We start from the raw sequence: 17,042 nt of genomic DNA, 5'->3' as shown, positions 1-17,042 counted from the left end.
TAAGTGCACATTATTACTTCCTGTGGAAAGTCATTTGAGGTTTCTGAAGAAATCTGTTTTCCTACCCTCTTCTCTCAAAAAGCCATCCTTTGCACTTGGGCGCTTACTCCACATACTAGATGCAAGCTCTTAATTTTACTTCTGATTACACCAGATGCATAGTTGTGGATCTACGCGTACTCGGTTGTCTCTTCAAAAGAATTAATAGTTTGACCTCTTCATTCACTAGCCGGATAATGCTTGACGTCATATTTTATTATGAAAAGTGTAATAGACCTCTTGCTGTTAATCCAGTCCACTACTGGTAAGATAGCTATTGCTTCTTTTATGAGGAAAGTTCCTTTTTATGATATTCATATCTGCTACTAGGTTTTGCACGGTTTCTTCACAGCCTGCTTTGAGGAACTCACTTCTTATTTGTCCATTTGTCCATGTGCTTATGATTTGTCCTGCTTGCCAATATGTGTGCCCTCCACATCTAATGAAAATATTTGATTTTCCATTAAATAAATGTGAGGACCAGGGGTGTGGAATTTAATAAAATATCTACTTGTCCATGGGGCAGGTTGCTTCATAAATCTACTTGTCCTGTAACAAAACCCACTTGTCCCTTTGGTGCCATGTGGTGCGGCAACAAACTATGACAGCAATCTAATATAAGAGCTCTGATATAGCCTCTCTGATTATGCCAGGGCTCATACCATTGTAGTGTTTGGATACTTGCAATCCCCATATGTTGCCATATGGCCATGTCTGACCTGGGGTGGTGTGGAGTGCAAAAAAACGATGAATATAGGCCCTTACCTCTGTACTGGGGTGAATGTATGACATTGTTCTGCATTCTGTCCATCAATTGTTGTTTTTGCAAGTTTCCCCTGATCTACATACTGGGGATGAAGGTAGTGCTAAGCATTAGTTCCATGGTTAGGATGCCCCTTTGAGTGTGTGCCAACCTACTAACTTGCATGTTTTTAGGGTTTTCAACAACTCTTCTCTAATCTTTTCCCATACTGAGACATTTTTTAAATGTAATCCGGACAATGGCAGACGTAAACCTTCATCCAGAGTTGGGAAAAATTGACTGGAGGGAATGTGAACTTGCAAACACTCAGATTTTCGCATGAGCAAATCTACACATGCAGAGTTGCTCGTGCTAAAATGCAGTTCACAAATATTTTCTAGGAGTACTATTTCTTGTCCTACTTCTGTAAATTCTTGGGCATTCACGAAAGCCGTATAGCTGCACTTAATTCAAGGACTTATACCATGGGTGCAGTTTTGAGACTTTCTTTAATAATTGGGCCCCAAATTTGGTCAGGAGTTGACCATGACCTTTTGCGTTTATTAAAATTCTGTCTCTCACTGTATCGGCTGGCTTAACTGAGTGACCGCATTCTGTTCTTTCACAAGGAGCATATCGGCACAGTAGTTTTGTTAATTGCAAGTAACTACTGTGGCAGTGTATACTCTTTGAGACCAAAAACTATTTTTGCGTTTGCAAATGTTTGTTATAATGGTGAAGGCCGGGAGCTTCCACACCAATAAGGTTTTAGAAAAACTGTGCCAAAACAATTCACACATTGACAAAACTAAAGCTGACCACCAGTTTCATATTCACTGGCTTAGCCAATGCTTGTTTATTTTGTTTCCCATAATCTTACTAAAACTGGTTACACTGATTTTTCCATTATGAATATGTTTGGGAAATAGTAGCATGCATCAACACATGTTACTAAATTATGCTGCTAAGAAATGGTACCTGAAATTTTATAGTAGTTTAGCTAAATGTTTTTTTCCTGCTTTTTATTTTTTTTATGAACATTTTATTCTGAAAGCAAATAATCATCAATATTGCTTTCAGGCTTCTGCAAATATTCATCAAATCAGGGAGAATTCAGGGAGCATTATAAATAGCCTCATATTTCTGAACTTTGAAATCGTGTACACATTTTTATACTGGAACCACTGCCAGTAGAGCAGGCCGAGCTTACAACATTTACTTGGAGCGCTCACCCTAATAATAAAGGCTTTCAATTAATGAACCATAAATACAAGTTTGAACAGCATTAACATATGGACAAAAATAAGACCTTAACTCCAGACAGTGAGTGCCCTTCCCTGATCTTTAATGTGGTACTGCAAACTGGCAACCAAAGGGTTTGCGCTGCAGGGGGTTGGGCCTACTTGTCCCAAGGACAAAATACACATGACAACTTGTTGCCCTTGACCCCAAACAATATGTCCTGGGCATTGGGCTATAGGAATTCCACATCCCTGGAGGACCAGGAGGGACCAAATAGCAAGAGGTTCTTTATTCAGACCTTTGTGGGCTGTGATAGTAAATATGTGGTCAAAATCTCCATTGGCTTATGGCCAGTTTTATGTAGGTAGTCCAGACCCACAACTACGTGTAGGCAGTGCTGAACACATATAGTCTATGCAATGAAAGATGATGCTTATCCTAGCTCTCACCACTTAGGAGAATATCTTTACTCTAATGAAAGGTTGATTAGCTTTTCAAGTGTGTGTATACATGAATGTTACCCTGGAGTTGGACCTAGGGAATTCAAATTGAGACAATTGGAGTGATGGATTATAAGCATGTCAAGATGATTATCAGTGTTACCACATGATCATTACCTTACTTTAAAAACAAATGGGCTTTACTCTGCTTTAGGGACTTCAGGTGTTTGTATTTCTCTAGATCATAAACCATAAGTGATTTATAATGAACCAGTGATCAGTTAGAAATGCGTGCTCATCGCTCCTTTATTGATATTACTAGCAGCCCGTCCCGATGTTGTCCGGGCATGAAAACAGAATGTCTTCAATGGTTCGGGTAGGTAATAATACTGTATTTCAAAACCTTAACACGCTCCAGCTGCGAACGTGTTTTTATGTTAAAACCTTAACATGCTCCAGCCGCGAGCGTGTTTGTCCGCTGTAGCTGAAGCCACTGCAATATGTACCTTAACACGCTCCCACCGCGAACGTGTTTGTCCGCTGTAGCCGACGCCTCTACAATATGGGAACTGTGTCCGCTCCAGCTGCGAACGTTTTTTCCCGCTCCAGCCGACAGGTGTGTGTTCGCTCCATCCACGAACCTGTTTGTCCGCTCCAACCTATGCCACTTAGACACACAACATCGCGTCAACGTCCAACGCCCACAACAATGCTAAAGGACACGCCCACTCGTATTGGAACGCTAGTCCCACACAGAACACTTCTCGCAAGCGGTATAATGCCGCTGTCTTTTGCCGAATGCCGCGCCCGTCGCTTTACAGCACAATGCACACTCCCACAACGGACTACTTTGCACAAAACTTTCTTTTTCCCTTCTAATGTATATTTTGGGCTGCTGTATAGCCTATGTCCATCTGCTGATACTGTCGTTTGCAATGCTGTATTGGGTGTTCCGATTGGCGCTATGGTTCCGGAGTTTACCCGCCTCAAAGGTTTGGGCTCTCTTTATAATATTAGTATGGATAACTTGTGATGTTGGCTGTTTTTTATTACATTTGAGTCATTGCATGTATAAATTTGGGCGGTTACTTAGCTGATATTAGTTGAACCATTATTTTTTTATAACCATTGAAGTTTAAGTTGCTTTCAATATATAGTTGCACTTCATTAGGTTATTTGTTGCAGTGATGTTTTTTGTGTTAACTGCAACATTTCATATTTGTGTATGCACTTCACGTAGCAGCCCTGTTATATTAATTCGCTCTTCCCCGATGCATTTCTATTAATTTTACCTAATTACTTTGAATGCCACTTAATGTAGATTACTGTGTATGGATACTATTCTAAGCCCTTTTTATGCTTACCTTGAGAAAGTCTGACTGCGATTGATGTCACCTACCATTTGGCATATTTTGAGCACTTTCAGCAATTTTATCATGGGTTTAGAGTAATAAAGTTGTTGTTTAAAACAAATTGGAGGTACCCCTGTAATTTATAGCAGGGAGGGGGGTCGTGACAGCAGAAAAAGTTTGACGTCCCTGACTCTTAAAGTAGCAGTATTCAGTTGTGTTTTTAATTTCATTAAGTTGTGTTTTAGCGGTTCGCTTTGCCTAGTGTGCATTTTAGTTCTCTGTATGATGATATAGAGAATTATTCCCTGAAGCTAGACCACGTCCACAAATATTAAGTTAGCTATTTCCAATCTGCTACTTTAAGATTCAGGGACGTCAAACTTTTTCTGCTGTTTAGAGTAATAAAGACCAATGTAATATTTTTTCACCTTTGAGTTCTAGAGTACATTTTTCTAGTGCATTAAGTATAGAGATTTCTGCATAATGCGACCATTAAACGTTGTCATCAGTCTGCGTTTCAGCTATTCTAAAGTTCATCAGTAATAAAGAAGATTCCTTGATTGAAAAGAAAGTGTCAGTATTTTTAGTCTGTCCCTGACTAGTTGATAACTCTATGCTGAAAAATCAGAACTTTTAATTCCAATGGGCCCAGTAACCAGGCCCATCAGCATTCACAAGACTGTCTTAATGAGGACCTCTATACTCTAGAATATCAACCAGCAGCAAAATCAGCCCAGCACTATTTGTAACTGGATGCGGTGGGGGTGGGAGGGGGGGGGGGGCAGCAATCCTCCTCGCTGCATATAGTATTCCATTTTGGATATTGGTCTACTTTAGAATTTTTCACAATCTTCCTACTACGCCAACAAAGCAGAAACTTGGTTTGTACTTACTAATTTGGTTCCTTAGTAAAACCTAATTTCCATTTTGTGACAAGGGAGTTTCTTTAAATCTAAAAGCTGCTGTGGTAAAATTATTTCTTATGAAGTGGTGCCCATCTTTGGTACTGCCTACGTTATTCTTTTGTTACTATAAAGGGAATTAAAATTGTATTTCACAGCAGATGAGTTTTTAATGTACGGATTTAATTATATTTTTATTTTTTGAAGAAAGAACAAAATACTGAAATGGGCTCGCTCTTTCTGTTAACTTAATTTTGAAAATGAGAGATTTGTCAATTTAAAAGTCTGATCCCAGTTGTAGGCTGAGATATTCAAATCTTTATAAAGTGAGAGCGGATATTTATGATCGAGACCAAAACTATAACATTTTCTTTGCGTTGATGCACATTTGCTGCAGAAGTGTAGGCCTTTGCATCATGTTTTTGTTTCTTAGCAAAGTTGGTTTTAAAAAAACTACTTCTTTTTGGAAATGTGTCCAAGAAAACTGTTGACCTTCTGTATATATTTTTTCATGTTTTTAATATTTTTCTACTATTTATTAGGAGTTAACAGTACTCGGAAAACCCAAAGGACCACGCTCTGCTTTCAACATATTCATGGCCGAACATTTTCAAGATGCATCAGGGAATTTTGTCACGGTATGCCACCAATATCAAAATGTTTTCATTTTCGCTTGATAGTTTATTGCTTTATTAATCAACAACCTTGTAAAGTAAACTCACACATGAGAATGCAACAGATGTTTGGGGCACATCAGTGGAGGTCAGTCTTGAACTTTTTCTATTTCACATGTGAATCATTGTGTATAGTATTTCGCAGCGTCGTCAGAGTTGTACTTTATAAATAGTTAAATCACTCTATCTGACTTGTTATGTCTCATGTCCTCTCTTCACATCTGCCTATGAATGTATATCATTTAACCATGAGTGAACTATGGGCATCTTCGACTACTGTCTACCTCCTTGATGATGGAAGACAATACAAACCTAACTGTGACTCAGCTGTTCGATCCTCAGTGACCCTCTTCCCCTATTATCCTATATGTGCGCCTGGTGTAGTTAGCTGGATAAAAGGATTGTTTTCTATCAGGGAAATGTCTTTTGGACTTGAGAATGTGAAAGTTTAGAAAAATAATCCTTTGTAATAAAAAAAAAATTGTCTGTAGAAGGGAGTGATTGTTGAAATTGTTCTCTTCAGGTTGCAGCTAATATTTAGCACAGGCTGGTTTTGGAATGTTTAGGTTTTGTTTGTTTTTCTGAATAAATTCTTGATGAAAAAATGGATAGTAATCAGGTCCAGGGAATATGCAGTTGTGTGATTGAGGGGTCTGACTGGCAATTTTGTTTTGGAACTTCTGGAGTGCTGCAGGGTCGAACGCAGCACACACACAAGGGCCAGGAAGGTTTGCGAATTGGAACCCCGCAACCGACGATCTAGTATCAAATTCTTTACAAGCTGGTCGCAAGTTCCTGTCACTTTCAAGAGATAAGACCTACTACTGGGAACATCAGGGATGTGTCGATACATGCACAGACGAAATACCTCAATGAACCACTAGTCTAATACTGTTGGTCTTTGATCCAACTAGTGAAAGAGTACTAAATATTTGATCGATCACAGACAAGGAGATGTTTTGATTATTTGGAGTGGTGAAGATTCTTTCGCCCTGATGAAGCCTTTTAAAGGTGTAATGCATTGGCTGCATTTGTAGAATCAATAAAATACAATAAAGAAATTGAATCACCAGTCAAGCCCTACAACCATCAATATTCTTTAACATTATATATATATATATTTGTGCTTCCTGTCTATTTAACTCTGAAAATTGTTGTATTTGTATATATTTCTGTAGAAAGAAGTGATTGTTGAAAATGTTCTCATCAATTTGCAGCTAACAAGGAACACAGGCTGGTTTTCGAATGTTTCGGTTTTGTTTGTTATTCTGAATAAATTGTGAAACAATAAACCGTAATCAGGTCGAGGGAAGTGTGCAGATCTGTGGCTGAGGGGTTTACCACATAATTATGGATATACAGCACTTGAAACATTTACTGTAAAAGTAGCAGATTAAAAGAAGTTTTAAGCTCTTGCCACATAATTTAGATAAACATCCCACATAATTTGGTCTTGGGTTGAATCATTATTCTAGTGGCTGTGACAGAGGTAAAACGTTGCATAGTGCTTTGGTGACTGATGAAACCCATATTTCGCAGAGATCCATGAAATATTTTCCTTATTTGAGGGGTTCATGTGACCCAGACAGTTTGTGACGCCACAGTGAAACCTTAATTTGGTCTTGTATTTTTCTCATATGTACTCCTTTTGACCCTATGAATAGCTGCTTGATACATCTCCTAACCTTAATGGCTGTTTTCCTTATCATGATTATGTCAGCTTGTCGCGTGACTAACGGGCACCATCAGTGCCACCACCCTACATCACTTGTTTTTGTACAAAACGTTTTGTAAGACTTAGGCAGCCTTTTTACCAAAAGTCACAACACACGTCCATGTTTGGCAATTCGGCACTCTACCAGCGTTCTTTGCTCCACCCTCCCCTCTCGACAGAGAAGGAGAGGCTCCTTCGGCTGGGTCCAAGAGGGCTTGATGCTGTTACATAGATTGTACCAAGGACCATCGAGTGGTCAATCTACTTTTTCTGGGGTCACAGGAGCAAAGGAATGGGAGGCTGTGCAGAAGATGACGTTTTGTTGGAGGCAGGTCCTCCTGTATTAACATAAATAAATAATACGGTATTTGTAAAGCGCAAACTACTCACCCTTACGGGTCTCAAGGCGCTGGGGGTCGTCGTGGAAATTAAGTGAGCTATTGTCAAATCAAATCAAGCTTTATTCGGTTGTATGTAGAACATCCATAAAAGCACAGAATATATTGCATCTAAAAAAAGTACAATTAAAAACGGTTATATTATAAAAATGGTAAAATATCAACAATGTGACAGTTTCCCAAAGTTCCGTTCATCCCATAAATGGACACTATTTACTCTTTATATGGAAGCTACGACCATAAGAGTATAAGCTGCTAAGACATGAACACGGAATGAGCCAATACAATCGAAATGAGAAGCTTACAGGTTAAAAAAGGTGACAAACAATGTGTCATAAATTGATATAAAAATACAATAAGGTCTAAAAGAAGATTGAGGCTACTCCATTTTACAAACAATCAAGGTACATTTCACTGTAGCTCTAAATTCTGCCTGTGCTTGATAGTCAATTTCAGGAAGTTTACTATTGATTTAGAAAAGGGTTCAACTTCTAGAAATTGCAACGCAAGAAATGCCGGACGACACCTGCGTAGGCCCATGATTTTTAAAATGGGAGTAAGCCACTGTTTCCTCAGATCCTGATAAAAGTTGCAAAATAGTAACGTATGGATAGTGGATTGGGGGGAGCAATCATCACAGGGGCATGGTTGAGGGTCTTTTTCCCAGCTATTAATCTTAGGGAAGGTGACTAGATGGTGGAAAGTGTCAAAACGTAACCTCTTTAGCAAGAGTCTTTCATAACCCGACAGCTCGAAGGTTAAATAAGGCTGGACCGTCAGTGTTGTCTGAATCTGTAGTGAGTGTTGCACAGTAGATTTAGACACCTCACTGGATAATCGTAAAGATTCCAGATGGGTCAAACACGCCTTTTTAAACCGTTTCCTTGGTATTACTGCAATTGTAGAAGGCGAGTTAATAAACTGTTGCATGCCAAGGTCGCACAGGGATTTCCTGACATAATCTAACCAGGAAATGTAGTGTCCCTTATCTAGGGAAATACTGTCCTCAATAAGCTCCCTACAAAGGGAGGTTTCACTGGTGGAGCATATGCGGTGCCACAGAAGAAGGGGTTGGATCCTTATCAGATCTGTTATAAAAGTCAAGTCCAACTCCATGTGGCATGCATAATTGGAGGTTCCCTTTGGGACTGCCAAAATAAATCTTAAAAAGTTATTTTCCACCCTTTGAACCTCCTCAACCTTGACAAAGCCCCAAATCCCAGCCCCATAAATTGCACTCGAAATACTTTTGGCCTTGTAGATTTCGAGGAGTTCGACCGGGGGTTCCTGCCTAATTTGTTAGCAAAATTAACCAAGGCAGCTGTTGTCCTTTTAAAAGTGAGCTTCCTTGATTCAATGGCAGGCTTCCAGGAGCATTTGTTGTCAAATAGTACTCCCAAATAGGGATAAGTGGCTGTGGAATCCAATTTTTGATTTCCAATATAGATAGGCTTAGTATTCTTCACCCTTGGACCTGTGGACATAACAAACGTCTTTTTAATATTTATCTTTAGGTCCAGGTTAGCCATGAAGTCGTGATACTTTACAAGGGCACGCTGAAGCTCTAAGGGGGTACGCGCTAATATGACAGCGTCGTCCGCATAGAGAAGGATTGGTATAGGGCGCTTATTTATAGTGGGAGGTCCTTAGAGCCTGTGACCATGGCTTTTTCCAGGCCGTTGGTATACAGATTAAATAAAAACGGGGCTAGGACACAGCCGTGCCTTACACCGCGCGCTACTCTAAATGGCTTTGTTAATTCGCCCCCGACTCCAAATCTAACTCTGGCTGTAGCATTGGAATATAGTTCTCGCAAGTATTTTAACAGAGACGTATCCACTCCCATGTCAGCTAGGATGATCCACAGCTTGTTGTGTATGACGCAGTCAAATGCTGATGAAAGGTCCACATATGCCATGTGGATGCCCCCCCCCCCCTTCGCCTTAACATATTTTTCAATTAATAGGGATAAATTGAGGGCTTGCTCAGTTGTGCCCAAACCCTCTCGGAACCCGAACTGGAGATCAGACAGAACCTTGTTATCCGAGGCCCACTGCTGTAAACGTTCTAATATAATACGACCGGACACTTTCCACAGGGAGTCCAAGAGGGAGATAGGTCGGTAGCACGATGATACTTGGCGATCCCCCTTCTTAAATATGGGCACAAGGATGGATTGGGACCATGAATCGATAATGCCCACCTCACACGTTGCCTGGAGGACCCTGGTTAAAATGGGCAGCCAAAGTTCCATCTTAAATTTAAAAAGATCGATGGGAACACCATCGGGGCCCGGGGCTTTGCTGTTTTTGCTAGCCGTCAAGGCTGCCTCCACCTCCTCATAAGTTCTATTAATGGGCAACGGAAAGGAAATTAAATTTAGCCCAGAGGAAAATAATTGAGTTGCGGATGAGGGTGTGCTGAATATCCGCTCAAAATAGTCAACCCAGGTCTGCTCATCAATGGCAACATCAAGGTTGGGATTCACCGTTGTACTAACTAGGAAGGGGGACTTCAGGATCTTCCAAAAGGCGGCACTGTCTCTAATGGCACAAGAGGAATGCAGTTGAGTCCAGAGCTCTTTTTTCAGCAAGTTCTTCCTACATCTTAAGGCCTGTTTGTAAATTCTTCTGTAAGCAGCTATTTCCTTAGAACTTCTATCCTTTTTATGTAGCGCTATTTTTAAATCCTGATAAGCTATCGTACAAGCGCTGTCGAACCAACCCTTTTTGGTCGATTTCCCTGTGTTCTTTTTTTTAACAAAGAGAAATTCTCGAATTGTTGTTGTTAATGATGAAAAACTGACCATAATCTCCTCACTGGTGGTGGCTGGATCAAAGAATTTCTCAATAACTGGTCTTAGCTTAGAGACCAGTTTGGTGGTAATAGCCTCAGGGTCTACCATTTCCCACTTAAGAGAATATCCGTTAAGTCTATCTAAGAAAAGATTGTTTTGGGTTAGGGTCGACTTGATGTTAAACCCTTCCAATTTCTTAGACAGTTTCAGAGTAATACTATTTGGGAAATGGTCACTAAGAATTATATCATGGGTTTTACAATTAATCAGGTCCCTTGATGCTTTTGCTGATATTAAGATAAAATCAATTGTACTTAAACAGCCTCTACCATTGAACGTAGGCAAGACAGGAATAGGGGGGTTCACCAGGTCGTTAGCCAGGTCCAATTCTAAGCCACAAAGGATTTCGTTCAGGCATTAGCCGAGTACGGTGTGGGGAAAATGAGTTACAGGGTTCCCACTTTCATCCAAAACCCCACACAGTGTACCCGCACTCTGTTTGCAGAGGGTCTGATTAAAGTCCCCACCCCAAATTGTAGTCAGTTCCTTTCGAGCCTTAACTGGTAGTTCATGGAGGAGTGCGCTTATCTCCTTTAGCGTTTTTATTAGTGAGTGAGTTTATAAGTGAGCTATTGCCCAGAGTCACATGGTGCTGAGCTGATCTGCCACTTGAGCTGGGGATCGAACCGTGAACCCCGTACTCCGAAGTCAATTGCCCTGGTCGCTGCACCACACCTTTCCATCAACAACACATTAGCCAAGAAGTGACCCGTGGAAGGTCTGAGGACCCATTCCACCAGGGCCAAACCTGCCACCACTGCATTAGCGCCAGTATGCCTGTCCATGATCTCTTCCAGACAACTACTTGGTGGTCATGCTCACATTCCCGAAGCACTAATGCTTTGACTGAAAACTCAGGCAGGAGGAATGACACTTCGCCCGTTCGATTTGGGAAGACTTTTTGTTCAGAGCTCACTCTACAAACTCTCCACTTATGGAGGTGCTGCTTTGCAATATATTCTAAGGAGATGCATCTACGGTTAAAAGTATCCATCAGAAGAAAGTTACTTGCATTTGATGCTCTTTTTATTGGATCTTCTTATCTAATCACCGCCCCCCCGGTCCCCCCCCCACCACATTTAATTGAGTGGCCTCTTTTTAACATTAAAAAGGTCCCAGGTTAGTATACACCACATTGTTACCATAGTTGTTCATGCTCCGCATCTAAGGGTGTGGAAATAGAAAAGACAAGAAACTGACATCCGCGTGCAGGGGTGGGAATCCGCCACTTCTGGGCCAGTATGGAGTTGGCACGGATCCGCGCAAAGCCGCGCAGCCGCTTGTGGGAGCACTGCTACAAAAATATCTCAGAATCCAGTCTGGTGTCAGGGCGATAGTGTAAGGGATTGGCCCTGATTGTCCTCACACAGCTCCCTTATGAATGTAACTGTAAATATGGTGTGCTGTATTAATGTCAATATTAGCCTTCCCAGCTTGCCATTGAACCCTGTTAGTCTTGTGGGGTAAACATGGTGAACTTCTGCTCCCTTTTAGCCAGAGAAAAAGATACTGCAAACAGATTCCTGTGTCCAGCTGTGAGCTTAACCTTATTTAATAATCTTGTCATATCCTTGAAGAGGCCACATCCTTAACCAAGACAGTCTGTACCTGCAGTTAGGCACCACCCCTGTGTACTGACATCAGTTTCTTTCATTCCGTGCTTTAGATGCAGATCTCTTCCAACTTCTTCCGTTGTACCGGTGCCAAATTTCAACAATAAACAGTGTTGGGAAAAATGCCCCCCCCCCCCCCCTACAAATTCAGCAGCTTTTAAACTGTGACATGACTGCTAGAAGCTGATGTTGATAATAGTGCCAGAGAAAGTTTCTCTGGTGCCTGGGTTCGGGTCACATTTGGAAGTCATGCTACACATGCTCCCTGATGCACCGGAAGCTATCGGGTAGCAGAAAGCGAAAGTCTCTACTATGGAACATAGGACAGGATATGCATGAGAACACGAACCAGCACCACAGCACCAAGCCTCTAGGCTGTTCTGCTCCTGAACTCTGTTCAGTTCATCAGTTAAGTCCAAGTTGCTCCATAAGTACCAGCAAGCCAAGCTGGGTTCATCCTCCCTCATGACTCCAGAACAGATGAGAAGGTGCCCAACTCCATAGGCATCTTCCAACCCTGAGCCCATTCCGAGGCTGACTAAGTGCCCTATTTCCCCAGATTGTTGTTGATCCTGCAATAGATAATTAAAAGATTTTAAAGAGGCCTTGTTGCAGATATTCAAGTGAACGCCAGCTGCCCCTAGATCACCCCTTTGGGCCCCACAGGGACTAATAGTCTTGTGTCTACTGGCAGGCCTTTCCTGGTGCTGACTAGCCCTGCTGGACTTCTCCTGGTTCCTTGCCAGTGGCAGCCCAGCATTCCACTCTGGCCCATTACTTAATGTTGCCCTAACAGCACCAGTGCCAGCCTAGAATACAGTGTCATCTGATTCAGGTCCGGTCCAGACACTGATCTCTGAACCAGAGCCGATGTCTGCCCCTGGGAGACCTGTGTTGCACAATGAAATCACCAAAATGTAGCTCGACCATTGGATGGTCCACAGCTTGATCCTCAACACCAGTTGGAGACCATCTTAGGCTCTGACTCTGAGGCAGTTCAGGGGTTTCAGGGGGTACCACTTGGGGGTGATGAGGAGGGAATCAACTTGCTCCCACTTCACTACACTGATGCTGGATTGTACATGTAACTACAGATGCAAGTGGATTGGACACTTCTCCTGAGTCTGCATTAAAATCTCAATCTCCAACAGTACTAACCACAGAGGAAAGTGCCTCCTTTTAACCCCTTCGACGCTCATGACTAGCTGGGCTCGTCATGGCGTAGCCTCCTCGCACGCTCATGACGAGCCCAGCTCGTCACGTAAAGTGCGCTTTCGCAAAACCCAGCGTACGGGCGGAATTCCGCCCGCACGCATGCGGTTAAGGTGGTTGTCCGCAGGTCAGCTCAATAAATGAATAAAATGCTACTTGTAAAGCACGCAAAACTGCTTTCAAGGAAACATCTTGGCACTGCCCTTGCATAAACATCCCTAAAAAGAATGGTCTTCAGATCTTTTATTCAATTGAACTCTTGATTTGTTGTCCCTTAGCTCTTTAGGTAAACTATTCCACAACTTTGCCTCTAGAGGGGGAAAAAGAACGACTACCACTCCTTAGCGATGGGTTTTGGGAATGGAAAGAAGTCCCTGATTAGGAGACCTCAGATCTTTACTGGGAATATATATGGAGCCAGAGGACCCTTTTTATGGATTGCTTTGAAGGTGGTCAGTGGGCCTTAAAAATAACGCTTCTATTCACAGGTAAACAGTGGAGCTTTCTTTAATCCTCCCCGTATGGACTGTCTTCTTGGGCAAATGAAAATCACACGTTTTGCCCAAGCTATAGTTATTTACCAGCTTTGATGGGTTCCCTGGGTAAAGAGAGCAGGAATAATCCAACCTGGAGGTCACCAGAGCCTCGACAATAGGCTTCAATGTGTAACTGGGTAGGAATTTTAAATTATTTTGTGAAGACTTGAGTATCGCTTAACAATGTTTAGTATAATCCTAGATTTGTAATATAGAGGAGGGATCCATATCAAATTTTACTACAAGGTTTCTCACCACTGCGACAATAGAAGATCACCAAGATCTTTTGTCCATTTAGGGGGGGGTGGGGGAGGGGAGCTAAGGGAATCAAGAGAGATTTTCCAAATACTTCTGTTTTATTGCAGATCCACTTAAGACAGCTCTTTTGCATCCAACTTGCCCCAGCGGCATGGCAGCCTTAGAATCTATTTACACCATGGAAACATCCACTTGCTGAAAGGAGAGCAAGTGTTGCGTGCTATCAGCTTACAGTATTACATTAAAGTCTCCGGGTTCTACCCACTTGGCCAGAGGCGCCAAATAGACTTGGGGCCAAGCCCTAAGGACCACAGTGTCTTAATTCCTTGACATTGAGATAAAAGGGTGGAGGTAAACTGCTCGAGTGACATCTGATAGAAAGGATTGAATCCATAGCTTAACTACCCTTCACCCCGACTGCTACCAGTTGCTCCAACAAGATTTTATTAGAGATGGTGTCAAACAGCCTCCGGGTCCGAAATGATGGCAACTGCTTTATTACCTCAGACTAAGCAAATTTCATGGAATTAAGAGACCTCTAAGAGAGCAACCTCCGTACTAAAGCTGGTGCAAAGACTACATTTTGTTGAATGCAGGATCCTGTTCGACTCTGGAAACTGGGTAAACTGTTAATTCAACAGTTTTTCTAGTATTTGTTCCCCAAATGAGGGATTAAGGAAATCTACCTATAATAACTCCGAATTGTCTGGTCTGCATTGTTGTTGTTTGTTTTTTCATTGTTAGCTGTATCACTAGAGCTCTTTTCCAACAGAGGGACTGCAACCAATTGTAGAGAATGGTTGACCATCATGTTAATTGCTTAGGTCATTCTTGGAGCTGTCATTTTTAGGCTTCAAGGGGGTCAAGGTTCCAAGGGGTACCTCTATTAAGCATTTAAGACTCCGAATTCAAAGTCTACTAGTAAAATGCTACTAAAATCATTCAGTACTACTCCATCACTATTAGTCTGGTCAAGTGTGACATGGGGCAGGGAAGAGAAATTGATACTTTTAGTAAACTTGGAGTAGATGTTCTCCACCTTCTCATAGAAGTAATCAGAAAGATTATCAATTAGAGGTTGTGACGCAGGTATTTTTTGTTTAGCAGCGTCAGGGGACAACAAGCATTGGCAAAGGAAATAGGTCCCGCCTATAAGAGCTATTGCTTTGGCAATGTTTTGTAGCTATGCTGTACAGCAGCAGGGTTGCTTTGAAGTGTGGTTAAAGCTAATTTGAAAAAGCACCATGGAGTTCGTGGGGCGTGGCCAACCAATATGGCAGACAGGACGTGAGCCTCTTGAGCTCCCAGTCTGTCCGAAAAGCCTGCAAGATCCTCTTACCTGATCCTCAGACCAGCAGAGAAAGGGTGACACTGAGCCATACTAACGTTCTGTCGGCTTAGGGCTGATTCATGGGCGTCTGGAGCGGGTGACTGAGCAGGTGCCATCGCCGCTTGCTGGGCCGTGCTGAGGCACGGCAGCCCATGACGGAGAAGGTGAGGCCTGCGGCAGAAGTTGTTCGCCTGAGTAGCAAAGGAGATGAGGGCTACTGTGTCAGCCCACCGGAGGACTGACAGAGGCTGGGCTCCCCGCCCTTCTGCAGGAGACTCTGGACTGTTGCAGTGGTGGCCGCGAACCAGTTGATGCGAGTGCGTAGTTTGGGCCCGGACCGGGCTTGAGGCGCACCCTGCCTGTGATTGAGCACGGTAGGAGGGCCCCCCCCCCTTACCTGTAGCGACCCACTGTGAAGAGGAAGGCACCTGATTAAACAAATGAGGCCTGTCAAGTGGATGGAGCACTCAATTCACATGGCTGGAAATTTTGGGTCATGCACAATTTTAACACAGACAGCAACCTGGCATCCCTTTAAACAGTGGAGTGTCATGTAGGGAACTTTGGTGGAGCTGGTTCGCTGCCCCTGACCCTCCGACAAGACAGACCACTGATGAGTGTGGGGTTGTACTGGGGACCTTTACATCAGCGCTCCGCCAGCCTTATTCGGGGCACCACCCCACTCGCCTGAATATAGACTAATTGAAGGATCCCTTGGGTTGATAGGCTTCTTCTGCCGTGGACGGGCTGACAGTGGGACCAGCACTGGGGATTGACTAGTATTCATCTACCCCCCAACCCCCCACCCCAGAACCTCTGCTGGGCGCTGGGAGGGGAGCCCCCTGAGTCATCAGGTAGCAAGGATCTTACATCATTGAACTGCCACACCTATAATCATGTGCAAGGACAAGGCAGCGATAGCGGTTGTTTCAAACACCATAACCCAGTTTACCTCGCCGAGACACCATCCCAAGCGCATAACCAGACAGAGTGGGGGTGAAGGGCCAGAAGAAGAAGAAAGCGAGTGCCCCAAGGCCACCCGGGCGCAACTCCTGGCCGCTATACAGGGATCCAGGAAGGCATTGGAAGACTGCATTGAAACCGTCTCCATAGACGTTGACTTGCTCCGTGCGGATTTGCCAAAGGTGGCAGACAAGGTTATGGCAGCTGAGGGTGATATTGCAGAACTGTGTTGAGACATGACAATCCTTAAACATGGCCTCGAGGGCACTAGAGCAACGGGCAGAAGGACGTGCTAGACGCAGTAACAGCCGCATGTGGTGAATCCCAGAAAAGGGGGAGCAGGGATTGACCAAGCAATTCCTGGAACACTGGATCCTTTCTCTACTCCACCCTAAGGGACTATCTACTCTGTTCGCGATTGAGAGGGCCCACAGGGTGCTGGTGCCACCCCCACCCCCGGGCGTGCAGCCCAGTGCTATAATAGCGAAGGTGCTGAACAGAGACTGTATTCTGCATGCTACTAGGGTACGACGACATCTTCAGTATGAAAACAATAAAGTTAAGATATACCAAGCCTATTCTAGGCAGGTACAGGAGCTCTGGAAATCCTTTTTAGGGGTAAAGCGAAAGTTACGAGATTTACAGCTTCTCTATCTAGCCACATAGAAAATCTTGGCACAGGGCGAGGCTCACTTCTTTGAATCCCCAGAGGAAGTTTGGGAGTGGCTTGAAATCCAGGGGGAGTGACCTCCTCCATGGGAGCTGCAGGG

General features: G+C 43.1%; 1 protein-coding gene across 1 annotated transcript in view; it reads left to right on the top strand.

Moving 5' to 3' along the window:
- The window catches only part of TFAM (transcription factor A, mitochondrial), a 183,584-nt gene that overhangs the window by 118,375 nt on the left and 48,167 nt on the right, over positions 1–17,042 (top strand). Inside the window, exon 5 of the mRNA XM_078642971.1 lies at positions 5,260–5,355. Within this exon, the coding sequence (XP_078499097.1) occupies positions 5,260–5,355 (96 nt within the window). The remainder of the gene's footprint in view (positions 1–5,259; positions 5,356–17,042) is intronic.

This window comes from Lissotriton helveticus, chromosome 5_1 (assembly GCF_964261635.1).
Source record: "Lissotriton helveticus chromosome 5_1, aLisHel1.1, whole genome shotgun sequence".
In the NCBI taxonomy this organism is placed as follows: domain Eukaryota; kingdom Metazoa; phylum Chordata; class Amphibia; order Caudata; family Salamandridae; genus Lissotriton; species Lissotriton helveticus.
Note: the sequence above shows the minus strand (reverse complement) of the source record. Positions and strands in the feature narration are given on the sequence as shown.